Source organism: Populus trichocarpa, chromosome 10, assembly GCF_000002775.5.
Source record: "Populus trichocarpa isolate Nisqually-1 chromosome 10, P.trichocarpa_v4.1, whole genome shotgun sequence".
Classification (NCBI taxonomy): Eukaryota; Viridiplantae; Streptophyta; class Magnoliopsida; order Malpighiales; family Salicaceae; genus Populus; species Populus trichocarpa.
The window spans coordinates 15,504,968-15,531,295 of record NC_037294.2 but is presented as its reverse complement, the minus strand read 5'-3'; the positions used below and the strand labels follow the sequence as shown (position 1 = coordinate 15,531,295).

Below are 26,328 nucleotides of genomic sequence, written 5' to 3'. Positions count from 1 at the left end.
ACCACAAGAATGGACAACCAGATGAGATAATTTGAAAAGGGGAGTAAGAGCATACACAATTTAGTTCACCACTGACAATAGTTTAACAACAAAAAACACTGGTAAGCAAAAACAACCAGCAAAAGTGCATTCCACAAACAGCCATTTCAAAGGAGAGCGGATGGCATGCCATAATTCACAGATCATATTCCTGACTACCTTACAAAACCAAGTCTAAGAACAACCGAAACTGTTACAAGTTTTAAATATTTAAGCAACAACAACTTAGAATTATTACATCACAAAAAAAAAAAAAAAAACAAGGACATGAAAGAAAACACACCTACTAACTTATCTCACTTAATCTGTCACATTGGCCCCGGGTCATAATGTGAGCTCCAAAGCTACCGCTGAGTACAATCTGAGTGAACCTCATGTTCCTCGAGCCAAACACACCAGACAAGACACACTGCTCCTTTCTGCTTGATTGAGTCGCTTCATCTCCTCCTGCTATGCCTCCTCTTCCTCCTGCTGCTCTTGTCATCAGAATCAGATTCCGAACCTGAGTCGGAATCAGAAGACTCGTCAGAGGACGAGCTATACCTCCTACGCCTCTCCTTCTTCTGCTTCCTCTTCTTCCTTCTCCTCCTCCTCTCCTCCTCCGAAGAAGATGAACTGTACCCCGAACTACTTTCCTCCTCGGAAGACTCGGACCCTGTCACGGACGACGACCCACTATCTGTCTCAAAAACCGAAGCCTCACTGTTAGTCGCAGAATCCGAATCTGACCTGTGCTTCCTCTTACTCTTCTTCTCCCTCTTTTGCCCCTGGTTATCCTCCCCCTCCGGATTCTCCAAATCGTACGAAATAGAAACCTTCATCCTCAACTTAGGATTCTTAAGCTGTTGAGTCCTTGATGGTCTAGACATATAAACCCTCTCATTCTTACACTCGTAAGTCCAATGTCCACTTTGAAAACACTTCTGACACTGCGCATTGCCACCAAAACCTTTTGACATAGAATTAAGATCTTTTCGCTCACCCAATCTCACTGCCTTTTCCGTACTCATTAAATACATTTGCCTTTTCGCTTCTCGTTTCTCTTGCCATCGGCTCGGCCCTTCTTCTTTTTGCCCATAAGCATTTACATTACGAGCAGCAGCAGTTGCCGCCCGTTCAGCTTGGGCTCTACTTAACCCTTTTGCCGCACTCAAGGCTGCGGCCTTGATCCTCTCCGCCGCAACTTGAGATTTCTCTTCTTTCTTACTCGACATGACTTATAGATCCCTACTACAGTAATACCGAATCCTTAAAGCACCTGCGATGATAAATATAACAAAGCTAGGATAATTTTTTTTCTGTGAAACTAATCTCGAAAACCCTAATTTATGCGTTAATTACCCTGCAATTGATGACAGAAAACGAGATTGAGAGATCACAACCAAACCCTAATCTCGAGTGAATTTAATGCCAAAAACCCTAATTTTGAGAGAGAGAGAGAGAGAGAGAGAGAGAGTTGCATACCATGAAGATCGCGTTATTAGTTGTCGGAGCCTGGTTGAGATTTAACCGAGTGAGAATGAGCGTCGATGATATAAATATAGAGAGAGAAATCTAAGGCGGTCAAGATCTGAACGGGCCCATCATCAGCCCAAGTAGCAGGCCTGATATCGGCAGTTAGCCCATCCTATTCTTGGGCTACCTTTTGTATTTTGAGACAAGGGACAAATACGTGGTTGGGGAGTGGAAAAAAATAGAAAAATTGTTCGGTCAGTCCACTCGGGCTGCATAATAAAAGGTTATTATAAAAATGTATATGGCTGCAAAATTCATGTTATTCTCTCCTCACATAAGAAAAGGCATCATTTCTACACCTCACACAAACTCATACCTTAACTACGCTTTATAGTTTAAGCAATGCCTCATACATAATGATATGCGTGGTAGTTTCTTTTGATATAGATTCAAGTTGTTGTGATTTTAATTTATTTATTTATTATATAATAAGTACGGTGATTTATTTTTTAATGATTTTAATTAATTCATTTATCATATAATAGGGAGAGTTTATCTTTATTATGTTGCCCACTGTCCAAGAAACCTTTCGATGGAAAAAAATAAAAAAAACATTTTGTCATGATAAAAACACCTTCCAGTACTATCCTTAAAAAAATTTATATTCAAAAATATTTATAACCGTAGTTATGTAAGAATTGCAGTCATGAAAAGATATTAAAATTAATAATTATATAAGTTTTTAGTGACTCTAAAATTTATAAAACTGATAATTTTTTTAAAATAAATTTAAAATTTAATCAATTAATTTTTTTTTAATATATGGGTTAGAAGTAGGGGTGATGAAAGGAGATGGCGGGTAAAGGCTTCGACAGTAGCATACCCGACAGCATACTTTAAATGTTTTTGTTTCTTTCTTGATTCGAGTCCCTCCTTTTATTTCTCTTCTTCCCTTCTTTGTTCCTGTTAGCACACAGGCACGACAAACAGATCCATATTGTTGGCACAAATCCATCTATTTTTATGTTTTATTGAAGAAAAAATTGTGTGAAATGATTTTGAACAAGAGACTCTTTAGCCTCTTCAAAAAGTCCAAGGTGAGTCATTTCTCTGAAAACCTGATTGTGCGCAAGGTTATTATATAAAATCATACAAAGAGAGTTTTTAGAGCTAGATTTGGTTTTGGGGAAACAGGTATAAGAACATATTTATTAAAATTAAATTAAAACAATGATAATTCAAATTAAATTAACTAAAAAGCAGCCAAAGATAGGAGATTAAAAGAACTCTTAAAAAAACAAAAGGAAATTTGTAAAGTTTAAGGCCTAGTAATCTAATATCAAATGAAAATAAAACAAATCTTCAAAAAATACAATGTCAAGGAAAAACCCGAGTTAGCTCTGGGTAATTTGATAAACCAATAATCCTCAATATGAAATCGGAATAAGAAAAAAATAATTTAAAAGGATGACCTAGTAAAAAAAACCAAAGTTTAATAAAAAAAGTCAAATAAAACCTTGAGTCAATCCGAGTTAACTTTACTGACTCGCTTTTGGAATAATCAAACAGTAAGAAAAGTGAAAAAATGACAAAGCTCAAATGCAAATAATTAAATGTAAAATGATGAAATAAAAAAAAAATGTTCATAAAAAAATCAAGGGAAAAAAAATTGATTCAACCCTGGTTAACTTGACTAACCCGCTATACACGACATGAGTTTGAGATAAAAAAATAGATCTCCAAAGAAAGATCTAACAAAAAAGGCTCAAGTTAAATTAAAAAACATTGTGAATGAAAATGCAAGATGACATGGGTTAGCTTGACCAATCCACTCTCAAAATAACAAAACATAAATAAAAGTGAAAAAATAACAAAGCTCAAGAGCAAATAATTTAATGGAAAATAATGAAATTAAAAAAAAATTAAAGTAATAAAAAATTGAGGAGAAAGAACCGAGTCAACCTGAGTTAACTTGACTGACCCACCACTTATGATATAAGATCAAAATAAAAATAAAAAATTAGACTTCCAGAAAAAATACCTAGCTAAAAAGATCAAAGTTAAATGAAAAGGCATTGAATAAGAAAATGCAAGTTAACCTAGGTTAACTTGATTAGCCTGCACTCAGAATAATTCAACAAAAAAAAAATGAAAAAAATCATATAACTTAAGGGTTAATAATTTAACGTCAAAGTATGAAATTGTTAAAAAAAAAATTAATTTATAAAAACAACCGAGGGAAAAAAATCTAAGGCAACTATAGTTAACTTGACTAATCTATTATCCAAGATATAAGATCATGATAACTCAATAAAAAAAAAACGCAAAAAACAACAAAGCTCAGAGGTTAGTAACCAAATATCAAATAATAATTTGAAAAAAAAAATCAAATTTCAATAAAGGATGCCTTGTTGAAAGGTAACCATAAAAAAGTAATAAAGTAAAATGTACAACCATAAAACAATTTAAAATCCAAGACCAAACATGGTATAAAAAAATAAAAGAAAATAATTAAGGACTAAATTGGAAAACAAAAAAACTAAAAAAGAATAAAAAAAATTATTGAAAGAATAATGATCAAAATTAGGTAAAAACCAAATGAAATTAATTGTCGAGGAACAAAATTTTAAAAAGATAAATCAAGAAAAAAATAAAAAAATAAAAAAACAAGAATAAAAAATAAATTAAAAAACAAATGCAATAAATAAAGTAATTAAAAGTACAATGATCAAATCAGATAAAATAAATCAAATTGAATAAAATATTTAGAGATAAAATTAAAAAAAATCCAAACTTTAAAAAGCATAAAAAAAACAAATAAACACTAATTAAACCAAACTTTAATATTTACATTTTTCAAATAACATTAATTTGTTTTTTGTGTTTAGATCCAAAGTAAAATGCCCACCTCATTTAGTTTTTTTTTTTTTTTAATGTTAAAGCATATACTCCTTGCCTATTTCAGTGTCAGGCATTTGACCCCGATTAAAACACGAGATGAACTCGATAATTAAAGTTACATGCATAGATTTTTTTTAAAAAATTTCTGGCTAAAATAGATTTTAAACAAATTAATTAAAAAATAACTTTCAATTTACAATTGAGTCAAAAAGTTTTTTAAACTGGCTATATCGAAAAAAATGTTTTAAATTATTTTTACCAACGTTATCTTATCTTAAATTTATTTTTACTCGGACACTAAACACTGTTACTAAATTAGAAAATCTAAAAAAAGGGGAAAAAAGAAAAAACACCAGTTCATTACTGCCCATCCCAAAACGAAGGAATCCATAAAAGGGCAGGCCAAAACCTCCATTCAAGGATCACAAGTTATGATAAAACATCCAGTTCAAAAAGAAATACTAATAAGAACATTCTTAAGACACCAGCAACAAGTTAAGTAGTGTGCTAAATTGGAAAATGGCAGCCAGGGTTTGATATGAGACGCCACCAGTCTCTCACAATTTCCTTCTTAGAATATCCCTGTAAGAAGATTTGCAGCAGTGGAGATCGCAGCTCCAGTGATAGCACATTGCACAATCTGCTCATGGGATTTGTCGTCTGCTGTCAGTGCCAGTGCCACACCTGTTATTGCTCCAGCCACTGCACTGTTTTTCTGCACCAAATTTCAAGGGAAGTGCTTAGTATTGATTAATAATTGAAAAGGGCAGAAATCTGCCTGATGCAAAAGACCTGACACGATAGCATGTGGGGTGGCAAGCACCGGCAGCTAAACAGCAGCTTTTCATTATACTGCTCAAGAGAAAAGCCTCGGTGGTGAAGACGGGCCATCACGGTACTGATACTTATCTCGATCAGTATCGGGGGCCAAATTAAAATTAGCCTTGCACAAGCACTTCTAATCGAGAACCATGATGCTATTTCCCATCAGAAAAGGGAACAAAAAAAAATTGAAGCAACGAAAACAGAACACACTGCCCATGATGCTTTACAATCTTTGGTGTAAATACTAAATAGTTGGTGCAGCAGCATGTGCCCAGAAAATTGTTTGTCATACGTCAAAAGACAGTAGATAAATTTACTTGTGCCCCCTAAACACCTTACCCAATCATGAACTCCACGAGACTCCCTCAGTCCATAAGTGAGGCCGGAATACACTCCTGCTGCGAGTCCTGCAGCATTAAGAAAACAGATCTTGTGAAGGCATTTTAATGTACAATTTTTCCTTTTAACACCCGCGTGGAGTAGAAATCCTCACTCGCTACAATGCGCAAATGCCCCCATGAACCACATTGCAAAATATATATGATTATACTAAAGACCTAGTTAGCTCTACAGAATCATATAACAAGATATTTTCCACCCCATTGTATGAACAAAACAAAACGAAATGATTCATTTATTAAATGTATTCTCACCCCATTGTAAGGATTCCTTTCCAGTGTTCATCACCTATGAAACAAAAATAACAAGGCAATGTTACTCAGAGACATAGCAGTACTCAAAAAACATAGCATGGAAAAGCTGTAGATGCAACAGAAAGAAAGAGTTTGTCTAAAGCATATCTATTATTTAAGGCAAACATTTGGGTGGTACTACGACAGGAGCGTGTCCCTAATCTGAAACAAGGTCTGCAATACAAGTACGACAAGTAGGATTTGAAACTCACCAAGGCTTCAAGGGATTTTCTGTTGGTTTCACCTGTGAAACACAAAGAAAACTAAATTAACACCGTAAGGCAGTGCCAGCCATAATATGTTCAAAACATGTCAAAATTTGTTCCTGCATCAAAATCATAACTACCAATGCCAGTATCTAGCAAAGTAAACTTAGTGGCTACATTTAACACTTCAAGATCTGAGAGAACAGGACGTCTACCTCTGAGGTCAGGGAAACGATGGGGCTTCTTGCCATCAACAGAAATCTCCGCTGGCAAACCACCACTCGACTCCAATCCAGCACCTAATCATAATTATTAACACGCGCATCCACATACATGGCATGAATCAAACAACAGGACGTTATTCCAACCCAAAAATAAATAAATAAATAAATAAAGCTATAATCAAAATTAAATGTTCTCATCGCCACCTTCAATGGCTGTGAAATAAGCCTCCCGAGACACCGCTTGAATTGCTCCAATCTGAATGACCAACATGGTATTGTTAATTTTAGCTAAAGTTCGGCATGCAACACGAAAACCACTACATGCATCTACAAACACTAACTACTACCAATTCATCACCATGAACATGATTTCATTAGATAGCACTCGTGTTCCGCACCCTCATTCTTGAAAAAAACAACAAGAAGAAGAGAAACTAGCTAAAAATTAATCAAGTAATTAAGTTTACCCCAGCGGCCTTGACAAAACTCTCGGCAATACGGTTAAGGAGAGGGTGACCAAAGTCGAAGAAGCTACTTTTATCAAAGTGACGGATTTCATCAACAAATGACCTCGTTTCCAAGTTGTGGCTCATCTTTCCTTTCACTTGTCTACGCAGACACCAAGATTCCACAGTAAGCGATGATGATAAGGAAAACAAAAACAAACACACAAATACTGAAGAGGTGCAAGCAAGCTACCGACTGCAAGTATGGGCTAAAGAGGACACGTGTTTTGGAGAGCAGGTTTACGTGTCTGCTTCTAGTGACGAGAATCCTTCCCTGGCGGCTATTCCTGGGATCTTACTATTATTTTGCGCTCCATGTGTCGGTAATTCCATTAAGTTTTTTTTTTTTAAAAATAATATTTTTAAAAATATTTTTTTAAATTAATATTTTTTTAATATCATCAGATATTTTAATTAATTAATATCAAAAATAATTTTAAAAAATAAAAAATTTATTTTAATATATTTTTTAACAAAAAATATTTAAAAAATCAACTATTAAGTATTTTTTTTAAAAAGTATTTTTAAAAGTATTTTTTAAAAATTAATATTTTTTTAATATTTTCATATATTTTGATTAATTGATATAAAAAATAATTTTAAAAAATAAAAAATAAAATATTTTAATATATTTTTTAACAAAAGTTTTTTAAAAAATCAACCACGAAACTTTTCAAATTCCAACATTCTTATTTACAGCATGTTCTATTGTTGTACTTAGTTTTAACTACCAATAAAGAAATTATAGTGCACGCAAGCTGGTCCGACACCCATGTTAAACTAAACAAAAAAACATACCAATACCTAGTACAAAGCGAAGCATTAATTAATTATTTGTGATGTTAAAATCATATGAACACACATCCACTAATAAATAATATTGATCCATTTGCCTTACGTTACGATTGATTATTTAAATGTAAAAAATATAATTATAAGATTAATCAGAAGAAAAAACGCGGTCATGAGAACGACTTGAATTAATTATCGTCCAAGGGTGCTTCTCAAGCTCACATTTTGGTTTCCACGCCATACAGCTAGCTAGCTAGCACCATCTAGCCCCCGTTCTTCCCTAGATCAAAGCCTTGTTCCCGGGGCGATCGCCACCGCGTCCTTGAGTTTTCAGTTTTGTATCTATTGTGATCAGAACTCAGATGATTGATTATTAACAATTAACAAAGAAAACTAGGTGTCTGCGATGCCGTTTGCTGGAAGCGATTGATGGGTACATGGATGTGTTTTGTATCCTGCCAAAAACCTAAATCGCTTCGAAGGAAAATGGATTTTCACCGTAAAAGATTGATGGGTATATAAAGTATGTTTGACAATGTGGTTGTGATTGTTTTTTAAATAATTTTTCGTGTCGAAACACATGTTAATGATATTTTTTTATTTTTAAAAATTATTTTTAACATAAACACATCAAAACGATTTAAAACATATTAAATTTTAACAAAAACAATTTTTTTTTAATTTTTTAAGAATGCGGTTTGCACCGCATTTCCAAACGGTTTCTTCACTTCTTTTAAGGTTGACTTGGGCCTTTCTCTTATATTGACCAAAATAATCTGCCCATCTCTTATGGTGTTTTATAGCATGAAAATTCCTTATGGCATCATTTCACATGTTAATTTAGATTTCCAAGACATAAGCAAATCAATTTGGTCTCACTTCCTTGGTATGTTGTCTGTGTTTCTTTAACTTCACTTACAATTTGGTATGTCAAGTGTTTTCTCAATATATTATATATTTTTAAATAGAAATGAGCATCATGTAATCAGTTCATGCTTCAGTTTAAGGTCATGATTTATATTTATTTCTAGAATAGCCAAATAAATGTTTAAGTTTCTTACATATATCAACCAAGCATTAATTGAAAAGGAAGTAGCTAAAAATTAAAGCATCATATCTGAATTTAGAAGTCATGGCGGGTGAAACCACAGAAGAAAAAACGAGAGAGGAAAAACAGAGGTGGGGGATGAAAGGAAAGAAGTGTCTCAAACTCAAAATGAAGAAGTGATAGAGAATTATCAATAAGATGTTGGGTCTTGGGATCCCTGTCTCTTCACTCAGATCTCTTGAGTTTAGGATTCCCCTCAATAGTGCTTCGGTTATTTGTTGCTGGATTTTTTTTCAATTTTTTTTTTTGGTGACAAAAGATGGAAGAGGTTATTTTCTTTCTTGTTACATATCTCCTCCCTTTTGCTTTCCTGTTGTGATTGTGCTGTGCAGGTGTTGTTGTCTCGGGTCTTTCCTCTACCAGCCATTGTTTCTTGGGTCTCTAAACTGGCAAGCTCTCATTGTTTTTATTTGTTGTGATGAAATCTGTAATGGAAGATTTTTCAATTTCCAAAGCAATTCTGATCAAAAGTGCAATAAAGGGATAAAAATGAAGGTTTAGTTAGTGCCTTGATCCGTGCTCTATTTGGTATCCGATAGTGATTTACGTACGTTCCAGATGCATCCTATGACTTGCCTTTGGTATCCAAAAGAGCCATTCGGCTTCAAAGACAAGGGAAAGCCAGGTAAGTCTTCGATCGACTCCTTTGTGCTCAAATTTAAAATCAATGCTATTTGCGTTGTGCCCTTGCTTGACACCCTTTTCCCCCCAGCGATTTAGCTGCCAATTTGCAACTTTTCATCGTCCAGAACAATTCACAGGCAACGTGTTTCTAGGCCTACAAAAATCGCGAAGCAAGCCTTCATGACAGCTGATTGTTTATGTCTAGGAACTATGGATGGCAACTTCTTTTGGATTTGGGGTTCTTTCTCCCTAATCTTGATTGCATATTGTCTACAAGATTAATCAATACAGTAAAACAAAGAGTGACGGGCATTGTTATTTCCAGGATTGCCATTGACAGGCCTAGGAAAAAAGAAGGTGTTCATGTTTATTTGTGATTGTAGTGTAATCTGATGTGGATTTTTTGTTCGGATGGTGGTTGTATTAACACTCGGACTGAATCTTTACAATACCTAGCTAAGTATTTTGCCTCCTGTCTATTTTATTTCCCAGCTTAATTTTGCACCCTAGGCCAATAATGTTTATTCTTCTCTTGGCTGATGCTTTTAGTGAACGAATAACATTATAAAATGTTTTGATGAGCACACGCAGAAACCTTCCATGTGTTGCTCGCATATTGCAGCTACATAGCCACACGGAGACCTCTTCTGAGCTTGCTTTTTGCCACCTGATATATCTAGTTGTCACTCATATCTTCGCATGCTCTCATGCAAAAAAAATAAAAAACAAAAAAAAATCTCTTTTGACTAATGACCCTATCCCATTAAACTTGCGTTTTAATCCATTTCAATTTCTCTATCTTTTTAATTTGCTCAAATTAGTTTCTAATAAAGTCAGGAAAAACTTCACATAAAAATTGAGTTTTCATGATCTGTGAAACCTAGTCTAGACTTGACATGTAGGTGTGCCTAGTTGTTAGGCTTGAATTAAGGTGGAGGTTCGCCTGAAAAACAAGCTTCTCGTGGACGAGGAACCTTCTGATACTTAAATTAGTAAAAGTGGTTTTTGTTTGGTCATTCGTGAAACAATGTCGCACTCCACCTGTATAAAAGCTTGTACTTGCAAAGAATATGTTAATTAATCATGAAAAATATTGTGTGTGTGTGGGCAACACCATATTCTAATTTGAAAAGGTACACTAAGGTGTGTCGAAGAAAAATGAGGAGAAAAATCTTGGGTGCATTTAGGCCAGGTCAGGGATTTTTCATGTACTAGTATAGCCATTTAGGTCGAGGCCCAAGCGGTGCAGGTGTTACCATTAGGGCACGACCTAAAGAAAGATAAAAGGTTGTTGTCATTTCGGCTTCATGGCCTAAACGATAACAAATTAATTTAATTTTTTTATGGGTTTGGAACCTTTTTTTTTTGCACCATCATTTTCCCCCCAAGTCTTTTTAATGGATATGTTTGGAAGACTTTAATCAATAAAAGTGGGAGAAAAATACTTATGATACAAACATTTATCGTTTTACAGGTACGTGTTCATATAAATATCACCTTTTATGGCTTTGGATGTTTGCCATCTTTTGTGTTATGAACCTAGTCTCATCGTGATTTTGTCAAAGTTTTTGGAGAAGGATCTCTGATTGTTTTGAAACAATTGGTCAAGGGGATTAGAAGACAAACAATCACAAGAACCTGGAGATAAGTGGTCAACAATCGGTCATGGGGACTTAGAGAAGGATCCCTTATCCTTTTGGAGATGTTAGAGACATTTATAGAGATTTGATAGAGACATGAAAATTTCTTATGGAGATAAGTTTAAGGACATGAAAATATGAAGAAAAACTATTGTTTTTTATTGAAAATCAAAAGAGGACGCATGATATATTAGGGTTCCCCGTGTTTATAACACTTTTCATAATAGGTGGGAATTGTACATATTATGTTTCTTTGATAATGGTTAGCACCTCGGTTCATATGGTGGCCAATGGTGTAGTCATTAGCTTTAGGAATGTCAGTTGATTATGGATGTGCTATTTGGTGCTATTTTTAGATGCTTTTAAGGAAGACTGATGGTGTTATGAGGATTCTTCTCATAAGTGGAAACGAGGGTGGCCTTATTTAATCACTCTAGCTTCTTTTATCCTGATGTGATTTTCCATTATGTATTTGACGATAATAAGATTTTGGTCTAGTAGGGTATACAACATTTTTCATAAAGAATAGTTGTAAACTCCATTGATCAATGCTTTTATGACAATGGGCTCAAGGAGTCATTCCACATTGAGAGTTTCCTTGTTGAACCTTTGAAGATAGGCTCTGGTGCTCTTATCTTCTTTTTGTGTGATGACAGATATTTAAGGTCTTTTTTGTTGTTGGAATACTTATGCTAAAGCGAGATATGAGTTTGGAGCTGAGATCTCGATATTAGAAAATAAAGTAAGGCATGTAAATCCACAAAGCATTATTAGAATAACTTTGCACATACATTCACTTCCTTGTATGACAAGCTTTTGGATGTTTCTCACATTTTATATATACTCTCAGGGCTTTGTAAGTCCTTTGTAGTTATCAAAAATTGCCTTTAAAGTGACATAGTCTTTGAATAGTTGAGTGTGCAATATTCTATGATGAAGTGGGGATTCTCTCATTTGGTGGGGGTTATGTTCTTGCTTGAAAACTCGTAGGGCCATGGAACTTATCTCACTCCTAAATCTTTTAATGGTGTGTGAATGAGACTTATATGGGGATCAATAGTGATTGGATCGTTTAGAGCATCACTTGTGAGAACAATATGTGTAGTAATTTGCATATTATTATGTCTTGTATCTCCAGGGAGCTAGAATCATTACATATATTACTGGTACTTATTGTTGTGCAAGAGAAAGAGTATGAAGATATAATTGCATTGCCGCGACAACATCATTGAGCATCTGCACCTGATATGAGAGTTATGGAGACTTAGGACAGTTAGAGTCCATGTAGCGGGGAGATCAATTATTCTTCCTTGTCATGGAGTTTTCTCAACCAAAAACAAATTTGGTAAAAAGATGTGAAACGAGAATGAACTAGCTTTTTATTTAGTTTCCCATAAACATTGTCATTGATGAAGTCGAGAAAAACTTCACACAAAAATCAAGCTTCCACGGTTTGCAAAACTAGGCCTGGACTTGAAATGTAGGTGGGTCTAGTTGTCGGGCTTGAACAATGGTGGAGGTTCGCCTAAAAAACTAGTCTCTCATGAGACGAAGAACTCTCTGATGCTTAAGTCAGTAAATATATATAAGAGAAAACATATATAAAGTAAATAATTGTAGAAAAATATCAAGTCCGAGAACCCCCGGTTTATTTAGTGACGTAGGATATTTATAGACTTTGTTCATGACAGATCACCTCAAACATAGAGAGTGATGTTATGTTTGGTTGGTGAAAGTGTTGGTGCCCACTGATTATAATGTATGGCATCGTCATTTGTTGAGAAATTGGCGAATGTTAGTGATGGGATGGTGAGAAATTGTAATTGGTCGAGAAAGAGGTGTTGTAGTTACATAGAAAGTGGTTGCATTTGTTCATTAGCAAAAAAATACGGCGTTTCATTTGCATAAAAGTTTGTACTTATAAAGAATGTGTCAATTAATCATAAAAAGTTTTGTATGCATAAGCGGCATCGCATTTTGACTTTTCAAAACTTGAAAAAGTATACTGAGACAAGCGGTGTGGGTGTTGTCGTTTGAGTCATGTGGCCCAAACAACAACAAATTAATTTTTTTTTTTTGGGGTTTGGAGCCCATTTTATGTGCACCATTAGTTTCTGAAATGCAAGTCACAAACACACGGAGATATGCCTTCAACTTTATGAGGTCCTTGTTGCATCGTGGTATTATTTTGTGGTTTAATATGTTTTTCAAATTGTTTTTTTTTAAAAAGTATTAAATTGATGTTTTTAATATATTTTTTAATTATTTTAATGTACTGATGTTAGAAATAATAAAATATTTTTAAAAATATTATTTTAATATATTTTTAATTAAAAAATATGAACCGCATTAACCAACAAAAACTTAAATATAGTCACTCTAACGACTGCAGTGAGGGCTTTCCAATGACTATTGAATACTGTGATTATTTTTTATTTAAAAATATATTAAAATAATATTTTTTTAAAAAAAAATCATTTTAATATCAGCATCTCAAAACAATCAAATAAAAATAACACAATATTATTTTTTAAAAATACAGTATGGCCACAAAAAGACAGGTTAAATTGTGTAACCATGACAGGCCTTCCAATTTTCACCATCCTCATCTTAACACCCGGACTTTTGGCGTTTAGGATTTTTTCTATCAACACCAGACACTTGCGAACATCATTGTATCCGCATCTTGCTGCATCAACTTGTCACGAGGATTGTAGAAACATGAAGTCAAAACACTTACTGTAACCATTTGATATACAGGCAAATTGGCCTATTTTGATTAATGCATAAACAAAGATGGGAGAACATTTTGGTTCCCGATGGTCAATAAAAAAGATTTCAGCTACAACTGAGAAAATCTGGCCATTGACCAGCTCGCTAAAAGCTTCCTCTATTACATCCACAACCACCACCACAAAACTGTAACAAGGGGACCTATTATGCAGGGCAAGTATTGATGCCCTTTCTATCGTATTGTTTACACTAGCTAAATAAGAGCAGTTTAAAGAAAAAAAAGATTTTTTAAGTTGAGAAAGAAAAAATAAAATTAAAGACAGATAACTGAAAGGGGGGGAAATAGTCCATTGGATGGTTGTTTTTACAAAAGCCATGATTTCTCCGTTCAAAATCAGAGAGGCTGGTAAGGGGCATTTGGGCCCCTCTCCCATGAGTATATTTCCTCATGACCCTGGGTGGCACTATACAGTATCCTCTCCTACCATAATTGAAAGCCATGAACGTCAATCACCCGCCTTTCGGCTCAGCTCCTCCAAAGAATGCCATTCCTTCAGCAATCCTAGCCTGATTTGCGACATCCATGAGTTAAATAAAACAGGGAACCAAACATGTCAACCTGCTAACCACAATCCCGGTTGATAACTTAAGACCCGTTTACGGTCATTTCTGATGAGGATTTAGGTGGTGGTATTAATGGACCATCATCTCCAATCATCTGTCCATTTTCTGATGTGCTGTGTAAGCAATCAGAACAGCTTTTAGGACCAGCAGGATCCTTCTCTTTGTGATTTTCCTCACCTGAAGTACTTTCGTTATCAGAACAGGTTCTCAAAATGACAGGATCATTCTCTTGGTGACTTTCTTCAGTTGAGCCTTTGTTTCCATCCACAGGAGTTGCATGCACGGCAGTTGCAGTTTTTGTGCTGGGCAAGACAGCATGGCTAAGTGTAGAACATAAAGCAGCAAATACACTCTCTCTTGACTTCGAGTGTTTACCTAATTGCTGTTTCTTTACTAGTTCAGGTTCCTTATCCTTGGAAGGCAATTTCCGCTTCATCCCAAGGGATTCAATAGTTCCTTCATCTTCCTCTGGCGTTTCTAGCTGTTTCTTAGGAGGCGGTCTATAGTCTTCATCATCCTCATCATCATCATAATCAACAAGCCCACTGGAACGTGGACTACAAAATCAAAAGGAAGACATCAGGAACATATCAAATATTTATAAATGGTTTCCCAGATGTTTTAGCATGAGGCGATTACAATACCTTAATGATGGGTACCCTGCAGCAACTCCATTGGATGAAACTGGTTGAGCTTGTGGTTTTTGGGTATGGGATGCAGAAGCTGTGTCTTCTTCATCGCTGCTTAGATATTCAAACTCAGTAGTTATGGGAGGGAAGTTCTTATCAAAAAGTCTGGGCATACAGGTTCACAAATAGCAAAACATACCTGTCCTCGTTGAAATAGTCTTCCTCTTCTTTTTCTAGAGCACGTTCATCATTTCGTTTTCTCGGGTCCAATATGTTACCAGTACTTTTTGCTCCACACTGCTCTAGACACTGCAATTATACTTGTTAGAAACAAGAAACCACAAAGACAATAATAAACAAGAGAAAAATGGGCAAAAGTGAAAATACCTGCTCATATTTAACTTTTAGAGACTGAATGGAGGTCAAATGCTCGAATTTGACCAACTCATTCCAGAATGAATCAACTATATACTTGAGCAACGACTTCAGGTTTTCCTGCATGGAACATATTATACTGCAATGCATACTTCTGAACACATCTAAGATGGAAGGAAAAAAGAGGTGATAATAGAGTAGGCACCTTGCGGATATACTCAAAAAGCTCTAAAATGGCAGAGTTCAGCAGATTATAACGGTCTCCGTTGCTCACAAAGGCATCTACAATTGGTTTAAGGAGGTTGTTCTTGACAAAATGATTTATCAAATGCTCATCCTGTAAGTGAAATATAAATTAGGAATATCAAGACACCTATACAAACATAGTTGTCAATAAGAATGCTACAAAAGGGAGATAATGCCAGCATCCACTATATCAGCTACTATATCCATTATTCAAATATTTTTGTGGATTAATATGCCACACATACCGGTTATGTTCTTTTATATCCAACCATGCATGATTTCATAAAAAAAAAGTACTAGTTTCTTCTATATTTATTCTATACTCAATAATTACAAAAATATTTAATCTATCACATTCATCCATGGAAAATGGAAGGTACTGTACAATATACGTATCCTCAGATAAAATAACAGTTATTGTACATATTTTGCGCTACAGAGATGTTTTCTGTAATCATGATACTGCCTATCCCTCATCTTCACAAGATTACATCACCAAGAAAAGCACAATCTACACTCCAGGGAATAAAAGAAACAAATTTTGTAAATGGAGTAATGCATGGAGAAATATTTTACAGTATTTGGAGGCATTATTGCCATAGAAGAACAGTCAGTTGCCTGATAGATCTGTGAGAGAGTTAATTTCATCAAGGTGACTTACATGGCGGGAAAGGATAGTGCGAACAAAACGAACAGCAGCAACTACAAGGTATTTTTCCTTCCTTCGTGTCAATGTCAAGACTTTTTCGATTACATTATCAAGGAGAAAGTTGCACCTGAAAACAGAAGAAAAACAGTCATTTATTACAAAATTGAGAGTATGAAATTGAGTCCTTTTACTTGAAAGTTAGTATAAAAAATTTACTTTATTCTATATGGATGGTGCAGAACGCAGAAGCATAGCAATTCACATATGTTTGAGAGTATTTCTGGCTTCGTTCCATTCCGAGTGTCAACTCTCTCACTAAACCCTGAAGATTTACCACTCGATGGAGGAACAACTTCATTAGGACAAGATGCTGTTATAACATCAATTAATTGGCCCAAGTGCTTCTCATAGAAGATTTCAATTATATTATCTCTCTGCAGCAAAGAGATACAAAATCATTTTAATTCAGTCATTATCAACATAAATTCACATTAAAACAATATTCAAAGTGTGCATTTAAGGAAGATATTCAGTATGTATCCAAGTTACTACAACGTTATCCAACAAGTCGCCAATTTTTTTGTAACTAATTATATTACAAAACATTGCACCTGCATGTATAAACACAGACACGATGCACACACACCAACTGCGTGTTATAAAATAGCAAAATAACTGCACAAGCACCAGCAAACAATGTGCAATCTAGAACCAATAATAAATATACCCAGGAGATGACATAACCAAATATTGAATTAGGTAATAAATATTCAACGCATAGGAGCCAAGGATTTTTTTTCATGATAAAAATGAATCATTCTCAATGATGATACCAAACATTGGAGTAAATACAGAAATCAAACAACAATTAATATAATAAAAGAGCCCTCCAGCCATTTTGACATTGGAAAAAGAAACCCTGGAAAGGACCCAGGGAAAAACATCATATCACTGCCAAGAAGACCAATCTATCCCCCAACATCTGTTTGGATGGAGGTGTCTTCAAAAAAATTCCACCCCTTCCACAAGTTATACTAAAATCACTTTGATCCGTTAACTTATTAAAGCTTTCCTTTTGAATGAAAAAGGAATATAAGTAAAAAATGGACTAGAGAAATCAAACAGGCTATTTACTTTAACGATATTAAGATTCGGGATAGGCTGACTGAAAGCTTACAAATAAAACTCAGGCTCAAAGCAAGGCAGGGGGGAAAAGAAAGCCAAGCCATCTTTCAGTGTGTAAATTTACAGTTGAGTTGCAGGCTAAAAACAGAAAACAAGCAGAATAGCAACCAAACAAATTTTCACTACTGGTATATGAACTCCATTTACCACTCAGAAAACTTAATGACCGAACATAATAGCTGCATGAGAGAATGAATTATCAAGACTAGTAGTACCTGTGCTCCTGACAGAGTATAGGAATCCAATAAACTGCGAAGAATTTCAAGAAACTGGCAATGCATGTCATCTCCAAAGTCTGTTATCATTCCTTTAACCTGTAAGTAAAATAAATTTAGTTCCTTTAACAGATAGAACACGTGCACTTACACATGAAAAGGTATAAGAAAATTCAAAGCACGTGATGCAATACAACATAGAACTTAAGAGCTAACAGTCATAGGAAAATGCAATATACTATAAATAAAATCAGATGCCAGCATAAGTGGCAAAGACAGAGTTATAGAAAACAAACAAATCTCAACATCACCAAATCACTACATTTGTAGTTCATAGAGACGTTAGGAAAATTTGATTCCAAGGGTGCGGTAGAGCATTTCCTAGTTGGAGTTGATGTGAACTCTTCAAAAACCATAACAATGGAATTGACCTTGACAAAAATTATTTCATATATAGATTATTGAGGCATGGTATACAACTGATTGGCCATTCAAGTGTCCATAAATTGCTGAACAATATCACCTGAATATGAAATCAACAATTTTGGAGGTAGAGAGGATAATAGATTCTCTTAACTTAAAAGGCATGCAAACAAGGTTTGTGTTGATTTTCTTTCATGCTGCAAATCAGCTTTGTAAATTTAGTTTTTAACATCACATTATAAGAACGCATTCAAAAGTTATAAAAAATGTATAAAAATGTTTATTGAATTTGGTTCTTTAAGCAATGCAATTAAAAGATAACTGATTTTTGTTCATAAAGGCCATACAAATAAGAGTTTTGTCACTTCTCAGGACAGTGATACATCTTATCTAATGGTTTGTGCAAGACATCATTTTATGTATTAGTTTGCATGTCCAAGAATATCATAGGATTGAGGAATTGTAAACAGGTCATAGAATACATACCAACAACCCTAGTAGCTGAATTCCTTCCTGCCGAACAACATAAGAACGCAGAAGGTTTGGATCCTGATTCAAGAAAAGAATGAGGATATCTGTCCTGCATCCATAAGAATGATTTGCTGTTAGGGGTAGCTAGGACACCGTTAAAATTCAAAACAAATATAAGAAACAAAAAAACAGCCAAAAAAATTTAAAAACAAAAATGAACAGCAACCATTACCCAGTTAAGACAATTTTCTTATCTTGATTCTGCAAAGTATCAGCAATGATGTCAAAGATACCTTCATTCATGAGTTCCCTATAAGAAATAAGGATTTGATTGTTTTAACATATAAATCTAAAAGAAAGCAAAACAAACAAGAAATTACTTGGCACTGATATAGCCACAAAAGACAAAATCCTACTCTTGATGCATACAGCTTCAGTCATCTCATACCTAAATAGCCGGAGCTGCTGGACCATCTGCAGGCTCTTGCTTAAACTACAAAACTCGTGCAAGAAATATACCTATATGCATGGAAAGAGGAAACATATCAATCTGTAGGATATCATGAGATCACACAAAGCTGTATTCATACATCACAGGTAACAGAAAACAGCAACACACTAACCTATCCAGACATTCCAATAGTTTAACAAATTGGACATCAGCATTGCTGTTCAGTTATGACAATAACTGGCATTAAAGGATGATTTAGCCAAGTATTTCAAAGTAAGAACTCTTTTTCTATGCTGATATATTAATGTAGTGTTGCCCTTAAACTAATTACCATGGAAATGAACATGGATGCCGAACCATAAAAGATATAAAAGAACTTAGAATGTTCCAAAAAAACAAATCTATGACTCTAATCCAAGACAAAATTATTTCATAAGAAACAGAATCCCAACAAAGAGACAAAGTGTCATCTTCTCACACAGATATTTTTCATCAAGAGAAGGAGATAGCATCTAAAACCCAGCCCTTACACACTAAACCATATTATTAGGAAAGTCTCCAATACCAAAAGCCATAATGCACAAGAACATCTGAAATAATAATATCAACAAGGACTTTTGAGCTCATCTTAGTATTAAATTCAATGTGCTTGAATAGTTCATACACACTTTGGTAAAATAGGGAAGTCACTGTCTATATACCTAGAGCACCATCTAACCCACTCAAAAATAAGTGATCTTCAGCAAATTTTAAGTCATTTGAAAAAAGTCTTAAGAAAAGAAGTGATTTTTTAGAAAGTGAGGGTGCACATCACAGAAGAAAAATTTCACAAGATTAAATAAATAATTACTTATCAATGTTTATACCATCTTCAAGGTTGCACTTTATCTATCAACTGACAGATCAAACATGGAAAGTATTTAGATGTTGACGATTACCAGATTTTTCTTTGATTCTGCAGACGTGGCAGGCGATCTCAACCTTGCAAACAATTCCTGAATAAAGGTATTGTCATCCTTTAACAAAGAAACAACCTATAAGAGAACACCACAGTTAGAGTTGAACTTGTATGGAACTTATAATGTATAGAAAAATGAGTTTTTTAATCTTACAACAGCATTATTTCCATGAATTATGGAATTCAGATTTGCAACTGTGCCCTCATCCAATACTCTGGCCAGAACAACATCCTAAAAGAGATGATAGGATGTAAGAACTCCTATGCCAAACAGCAAACTGACTCGTCCCAAACTTCAACATTTAAGAAACAAACCTTCAGATAACCAACTCTGTACGTCTGATGTATCTTTGACAGGACATGAGGATCTCTGATTGGTATGGCCTTAAACAATAGAGTAAGTGTCAGCAATGCACAATGACTTTTTCACTAGACATCTTCACCCCCCCACCCCCCCAATCCCCTACGATATCAGTAATATGTTACCTCCTTGAAAACGACGTGCTCTTTCAAAAAAATTCGATGATGTTGGATATGAGAAATCTCAGGATCATCTAAAAACAAAATTCAAGATAAGTTAATGATGAAGAACTATTTTGCAAAGTATCAACCAATTATAACTCTTCTTGTGCACATATCTTCGAGTAGTACATTACCAGAAATCTCTAAAATGAAAATTTATATCCCGAGGCTTGCTATGTCCAATGTGAGTGTGGTTTAACACACAAAGTGCATTTTTTGTGGGAAAGAAACATAAATGGAAATATTAAAAAATTATTGACCCTTGACTATATGCAAAAAAACAATAATGATTTTAAACCGACCAGGCAGCTTAGAAACAAAACCAATCACAAATGCAAACAAATGGTATGTTTTACTTTGACCAAGAAAGTAATTAAAACTTATATTATCTGCCTATAGGTCTAACTTAAACATCAACCAAAACATAGTTCAAACTGCTAGCACCATTAAAATTATGCAACTTGTGCAAAAATTTGCTTGGCAGATCCTATGCTTGTTGATGTTAGAAGGAAAAATGGAAGTTCTGTCTATATTAAGAAATGGAAAAAACACAACCATAAAAATCCTAACATAAAAAAAGAAAGAGATGAAACAATAATGCTTGAATGCCAAATGAATTAAAGCTAAAAATAATGAAACAGGACCCAAAATCTGTAAGACAGTTGTTGTAGCAATGACCAAAAGCGCTCACCACTATCCTGTAACCAACCATACAAGCAAAAGTATGCAGAGTGTATTCTATAATATGCAGATAATAATTCAATTTTTCAAAATTAGATTCATGTGCAAAGGATTAGAACAGAATGTTAAGAACCAACAAAGAAACTGAACTTACACTCGAGTGAACCGATAACATCCATGATCAATTCATCCCCAAATATCTTCTCAAAGATTTGAGGACTGTTGAGCATAACTACGGGTTACAACACACCATTCAATGTCAGTCAACAAGGGGCAAGCAAACACACAACAAACAAATAAATACAACACCAGGAAGGATTACTCACTGATCCCTCTGACTATTTTGAATATCATGTGAAGACCATCAATGTTTTCTAGGTCTTCACAGATTCTGAAAACATCCATCAGCTTCCGGAAAAAATCTTGCTGTGAGGAAAACAAAATTAACAGAGAATGAACAATTCATCATGTTAACTTCTCCAATAAACATTCAGATGCACCGTCATTTACAAAGATCCAATATCAGTAATTTTTACTCCCTGTCAGCATATAGCTAGACAGATTTTGACAGCAAAATGATATGTTGTATTATTGTAAACAAGATGCAAATGCAACCACTCTCGGCAAGCATGTTTCAAGTCATATGTCCAAAATATACACAAAGCAGCTTCAGAAACTACCTACAACAACACTAAACCACAGTTTTCTTCTGTTCTGATTTGATACACAAATTGCCTTTAGACTTGAGAAGGAAACAAATCCCAGCAAAAATTAATATTGCATGGATTATATAGAGCCATAAGCCTAACTTTCAGCGATTACTTGAAAGTTGTAGATGGCCCATTTCTATTTCGTTTAGGCTTTGGTGCTGAGGTTTGAAGATCTTGTAAATGAATATTGATCGCATCAGCTAGTAAAAAAAATTCATAGAAAGGATACTATAAGATAAGTGGAAGTACCATGGTAGGCAGGAAATAGGAGCTGAGAAAATATATGTAATTAATGGCCAGGAGTGTTGAACCAAATTTAAATTTGATCAACAGTTTATTGTCAAGGCACACAGTAACCAAGTCAACATGACAAAAAAAAAATGCAAGGCTTACATCGTTCAATATTAGCTCTGTCAGTCTCATCTGATCTGCGATACCACTCTCAGACATGGTCTGCAAAGCAAATCCATTCAGCTTAATTACAAGATCACCCAAGACCATGTAGGAAATAAAGAGCTCATAGTGATCCTGGTCAACATGTTAATCTTTTTATTTCCACATCAGTAACATACCAACCTAGAATCTACCCAAATCCTGTATTTGGGAGCAAGGAACTAAAAATACAAAAATCTAAAGAATAGCATAAACACCGGATGGAAATTGCAAACCAGTTTAACTATAATATAGAATGAGAGAAAAGGGACTACTGTTGATACAGTTCAATGGAATAACCAGAAAAAATTAGGAGGCTGTAATTACTTTTCCTTTTGAGAAGTAACTATAACATAAAAATTAATCAAACGAAATAAGAATAAAAAAGAAGTAGAACCTTAAGTATTAGAGGAAGTGTAGAATGTTCAACAGCAGGCAACTCTCTCAACTCACTGTTCATGCTCTGAAATGCCTCACCTGCAAATTTTAGAAAAGAGATAAGACCACAAATGCTCCAAGCAAAAAAATAAAGAATAACATAATGCTAAACCAGGGAAAATCAAGAGAATATCTACAAGTAGTCAGAAGTCTCTGTTTGTGGGAAGACTGGAGGTGGTGCTCCTCAACAATTGGTATACTTAAACAATATTATTGACATCCTTCAATACCAATTGAAATTTTTGCTGTATGTTCTCAAGCTCATTCAAAATTCTCCTTTGTTTAGACAACAATTGTGGGCAAAAATATTGCTGTGATACAAGAATACATCAAACATATAGTGGTGCCACGATGTCAAGTTATATGTTATTGCTTTGTTATATGACAGACAATGACATTAAAGTTTCTCATTCCTGAGTATCAAGGAAACATGATTTTCATCCCCGGAATAAAAAATCACCTTGTAGCTGGTCCACTTCTGCTGGTTACACTAAGGCATCCAGATAGACGAACCATGACTAAAATTTATTATATTAAACAAAAGGCACACAGTCAACTCGAGCAAGTAAGAACTGCAAATCTGGACCATTTAGAGAAGTATAAAATAGCAAACGGCTTGGGTTGCTGGTCTAAACACAAGGTTCACAGGCAAACACATAAAAGCAAAAAATCATATCCGGACACTTAGAAAAGCACAAAACAACCAATGAATTGGGTTGCACCAGATAATCCAATATGTCCTTTCATAGTTAGGGAAAATCCAGAATTTGGTCCTTTAGGGGAGGGGGGGGGGGCTTTTTAGAACTGATTATGAAAACTAGAACCATATATGCTGCTTGTTAGAGATTCAATTATTAAAGACACAATTACAAGACAGCTGTCTTTTTCCATAGGAGATACATTATTTAAATTGAACAGAATACTTACTGTTTAGTGTACTAAAGTGTAGACTTCTTTGCACATTACAGATATGATCCCTAAATGAAGTAAACATGTTTCAATACAATCACATTACTGAAGAGCAAGGAGAAAAATAAGTAAAACAAAATCAGATACAAACATAAGTTGTTACCATATGTAAGAACACCCTGAAGTCTCTTGGAAGCTTAGTGCTAATTCTGTAGAAAATTCTGGATCTCTCCATGAAATTATTGTATCTGAAAGAATAAGTGCAGAAATCATTTGATCAAAACTGAACAATTCAATGGAGGTTCACATACCAGACAATGCAGTTCTAGTATTAGTGAATAATCAGCAGAAACACACTAGTTGTAATTTCTGGGAACACTCAAATACCTTCTTGTTTTCTGTAAATGTCATCCGGGGTTATACGGTGCAAAAGCAACGTCTCATTGTCCTCTTCATCAATAACATACAAGCCTAGCTCTTCTGATCTCTGCATCATAGCAATTGCATTGGGTAAAGTCCATGATATGGTTAATTAATGATTTTTATAACAAAATCAATTTTCATTTATACAAATTAACATTCGAGTCAAAGACTTGAACAGACCTCCAAGTAGTCAACGGTAACATGCCCGGTCCCTTGGTCATCCCATTTCCCATCATCATTCAGACGGTAGACCTTCACCCGCTGCAATTCCAAAATGATAGCTTAATGGGTCATCTATAAAGGGCATGCCATTATCACTAAAACTACTGCAAAAACCAAAAAATTACAGTATACAGCACCTTAACTCAAAGTTAATTAGCAAACAAAATTGGTTTGTTGTTAATAAATCTCCACTTGATCAAGGAATGAGGCACAGGGAAGGCGTAACAGGTCATTTTTACATGTTATACCACTGGTAAATCCAAAACTGTAAGCCTGAAGATTTAGGAGAAATAGCTTCCCATGTTAACTACATAGGTCACCAGTCCAGTGAGGAATTTTAAATCAATAATCAAGCCATCCCAAAGTCCGTGATTATGCTGCTTTGTAGCATGCATATTTAGCCTAGATGCAGTCTCATACGACAATAGGTAAGTTCTTTGATTGCAGAAACCAACAAATAACAGAGGAAAAAAAGTGCCAGTCAAAAAAAGAAAAAAAGGTGAATGGTGAATGGTGAATAGTGGAATAGTGAACAACTAAAGGAAGTGATAATGGTGCATAGCCACTCCTGCTTCACTGATTGAAATTTATGATTTATCAGAGGAACTTGTTTAAAAAGAATCCTCAACTTGGTCACTGAAAAAGTCACAGCTGATGCTCCAGAATCCTGACCATAATAATAACATAGACCAATACACGTCTAGCTAAAGCAAAACCAACGGAGCTCCCTCTGGCCCATGTCATGACTGAATCAAAATTCAAAATGAGTTCAGGTTGAACTCCAGCAAGCCAATGAATAGAAGTGACTCCCGATTTCAAACTCTAAAAAGTTTTAAAAAATTTAAAGCGGCAATTTTCTTTCTAATTCAATGTTACTCTTTAATCAGATAACACTGTAGCACAAAATCTACACTGGGCTTCAGTCTTTTAAGCATCTTTCTATGCAAACAAGAGGATATGTAGCCTACATCCTCTACCAGTAGTATCAAACACTTCAACGGCATAAATTTGCAAAACCAACTTCAAAAAATCTCTGCACTTAGACCATGAAATTGTTAGCCCCTTCGGTTAAACATACTCATCTCAACAAAACAAGTCAATACCTGCTAAAACCCCAATCCAATACTGACTTCACCGTGCAATTAATGAAAAAGCCAGCCAACCACGAATACCAATACCAGCTAACTAACAAGACAAGAAAACCTAATCCAATTCAATTACAACAGTCACGCTTACACTACCAAGATTAAACAGTAGATTCAATTAACGCTACCAAATCAAATTATAAAAACCATAACCGAGGAGCAGAATCAGGCTTTTCAAGAATTAGTAATGGTTTGCACAATCTCCAATTTTAGGGCAAAAAAAAACTAATTGCGAAGCCCTACTGGAGTTGCACGAAAACGGACTGACCTGCAACGGATTGGAGTTCGCTTGCGATTTCTCTTGCGCGCCCATAGCAGCGGCAGCAAACTCCTTACTTTACGATTCAAATTCAAAGATTTCCCGATAAATTCAATCAGACTAGTCGCAGTTAACTATAAACACGTTAAATTAGGGTTTATTGTAGGGAGAGATAGTATGCAGTATCGAAAAAGTTATGAGCTCCAGGGATCAATAGCAAACCCTAACTGCCATGAAAAAGCAAAATTGAACCTCTCGATTTCTCTCTCTCTCTATCTCTCTCTCTCTCTCTCTCTCTATTCGTTTCTGTGCAAGCGTTTACATACATTGAAATTTTTGCAGGGTTATTACTGCCCTTGTTTTTGTTGAATTTTACGGAAAAGCCACAGGCCTTTTATTTGTCTGCGCGCATTGTTTTCTGATAGAAATCATTAAGTGATCCCTCGGGTTTCAGCATTCGGTCGAATCAATTTGATTACTGATATTTTTATCGAATTGATTTTGTTGCTGGTATATGTATATGTCTAGATATATAAATAAATCTCGATAAAAAGTAAAGTTGTTTTTCCTATCCATGATTTTTTAATTTTTAGCTTTTATCTAATTTTCTAGGTCT

At 34.8% G+C, this 26,328-nt stretch overlaps 3 protein-coding genes and 1 long non-coding RNA gene across 12 annotated transcripts; 1 reads left to right on the top strand and 3 right to left on the bottom strand.

The window, feature by feature from the left end:
• Positions 1 to 81: 81 nt before the first annotated feature.
• Positions 82 to 1,637, bottom strand: LOC7475517 (uncharacterized). Of its 2 annotated transcripts, none has more exons than XM_024609376.2 (2): positions 1,504 to 1,637; positions 82 to 1,297 (listed from the first exon to the last, which is right to left on the bottom strand). In XM_024609376.2, exon 2 carries the CDS (start codon positions 1,251 to 1,253, stop codon positions 477 to 479), a length of 777 nt encoding a protein of 258 aa, XP_024465144.1. In that variant the 5' UTR covers positions 1,254 to 1,297; positions 1,504 to 1,637; the 3' UTR covers positions 82 to 476. The 2 variants fall into 2 exon arrangements, with proteins under 2 accessions (XP_024465144.1, XP_002314930.1); XM_002314894.4 differs by having other exon boundaries at positions 82 to 1,381; positions 1,504 to 1,580.
• A 3,096-nt stretch (positions 1,638 to 4,733) lies between these two features.
• Positions 4,734 to 7,160, bottom strand: LOC7482269 (outer envelope pore protein 16-2, chloroplastic). 3 transcript variants are annotated; one of them, XM_024610120.2, is made up of 8 exons: positions 7,042 to 7,160; positions 6,810 to 6,951; positions 6,547 to 6,598; positions 6,334 to 6,417; positions 6,125 to 6,156; positions 5,874 to 5,907; positions 5,560 to 5,627; positions 4,734 to 5,110 (listed from the first exon to the last, which is right to left on the bottom strand). In XM_024610120.2, exons 2-8 carry the CDS (start codon positions 6,933 to 6,935, stop codon positions 4,967 to 4,969), a joined length of 540 nt encoding a protein of 179 aa, XP_024465888.2. In that variant the 5' UTR covers positions 6,936 to 6,951; positions 7,042 to 7,160; the 3' UTR covers positions 4,734 to 4,966. The 3 variants fall into 3 exon arrangements, with proteins under 3 accessions (XP_024465888.2, XP_002314929.2, XP_024465889.2); XM_002314893.4 differs by having other exon boundaries at positions 6,810 to 7,108; XM_024610121.2 differs by lacking the exons at positions 6,334 to 6,417; positions 7,042 to 7,160 and having other exon boundaries at positions 6,810 to 7,035.
• Positions 7,161 to 8,371: 1,211 nt separating this feature from the next.
• LOC112328767 (uncharacterized) lies at positions 8,372 to 9,755 on the top strand. Its single transcript, XR_002983914.2, has 2 exons — positions 8,372 to 9,373; positions 9,461 to 9,755. It is a non-coding gene; the product is annotated as an uncharacterized LOC112328767 (long non-coding RNA).
• A 4,106-nt stretch (positions 9,756 to 13,861) lies between these two features.
• On the bottom strand, positions 13,862 to 26,032 carry LOC7482268 (uncharacterized). Of its 6 annotated transcripts, XM_024610395.2 has the most exons (25): positions 25,722 to 26,024; positions 24,267 to 24,347; positions 24,051 to 24,150; positions 23,827 to 23,911; positions 23,682 to 23,731; positions 22,714 to 22,793; positions 22,278 to 22,337; positions 21,501 to 21,600; positions 21,329 to 21,406; positions 20,458 to 20,525; positions 20,287 to 20,355; positions 20,126 to 20,203; positions 19,952 to 20,047; positions 19,011 to 19,081; positions 18,795 to 18,872; positions 18,578 to 18,671; positions 17,669 to 17,767; positions 16,485 to 16,702; positions 16,281 to 16,395; positions 15,579 to 15,710; positions 15,386 to 15,493; positions 15,198 to 15,307; positions 15,014 to 15,109; positions 14,745 to 14,926; positions 14,447 to 14,671 (listed from the first exon to the last, which is right to left on the bottom strand). In XM_024610395.2, exons 1-25 carry the CDS (start codon positions 25,764 to 25,766, stop codon positions 14,577 to 14,579), a joined length of 2,388 nt encoding a protein of 795 aa, XP_024466163.1. In that variant the 5' UTR covers positions 25,767 to 26,024; the 3' UTR covers positions 14,447 to 14,576. The 6 variants fall into 6 exon arrangements, 5 of the variants coding, with proteins under 5 accessions (XP_024466161.2, XP_024466162.2, XP_024466164.2 ...); XM_024610393.2 differs by having other exon boundaries at positions 13,862 to 14,926; positions 25,722 to 26,022; XM_024610394.2 differs by lacking the exon at positions 24,267 to 24,347 and having other exon boundaries at positions 13,862 to 14,926; positions 25,722 to 26,022.
• Positions 26,033 to 26,328: the final 296 nt, after the last annotated feature.

What these genes read in the sequence shown, in the direction of transcription:
- LOC7475517 (XM_024609376.2), bottom strand. Translation starts at nt 1,253, where the DNA reads ATGTCGAGTAAGAAAGAAGAGAAATCTCAAGTTGCGGCGGAGAGGATC.
- LOC7482269 (XM_024610120.2), bottom strand. Translation starts at nt 6,935, where the DNA reads ATGAGCCACAACTTGGAAACGAGGTCATTTGTTGATGAAATCCGTCAC. An exon ending in GTTTTGTCAAGGCCGCTGGG is followed by an intron (nt 6,599 to 6,809) that starts GTAAACTTAATT and finishes TTGGTCATTCAG; the next exon opens with ATTGGAGCAATTCAAGCGGT. An exon ending in TTATTTCACAGCCATTGAAG is followed by an intron (nt 6,418 to 6,546) that starts GTGGCGATGAGA and finishes AATTATGATTAG; the next exon opens with GTGCTGGATTGGAGTCGAGT.
- LOC7482268 (XM_024610393.2), bottom strand. Translation starts at nt 25,766, where the DNA reads ATGGGCGCGCAAGAGAAATCGCAAGCGAACTCCAATCCGTTGCAG. An exon ending in TTCAGCTACTAGGGTTGTTG is followed by an intron (nt 17,768 to 18,577) that starts GTATGTATTCTA and finishes TTTTACTTACAG; the next exon opens with GTTAAAGGAATGATAACAGA. An exon ending in TAAAAGTTAAATATGAGCAG is followed by an intron (nt 15,308 to 15,385) that starts GTATTTTCACTT and finishes GTATAATTGCAG; the next exon opens with TGTCTAGAGCAGTGTGGAGC.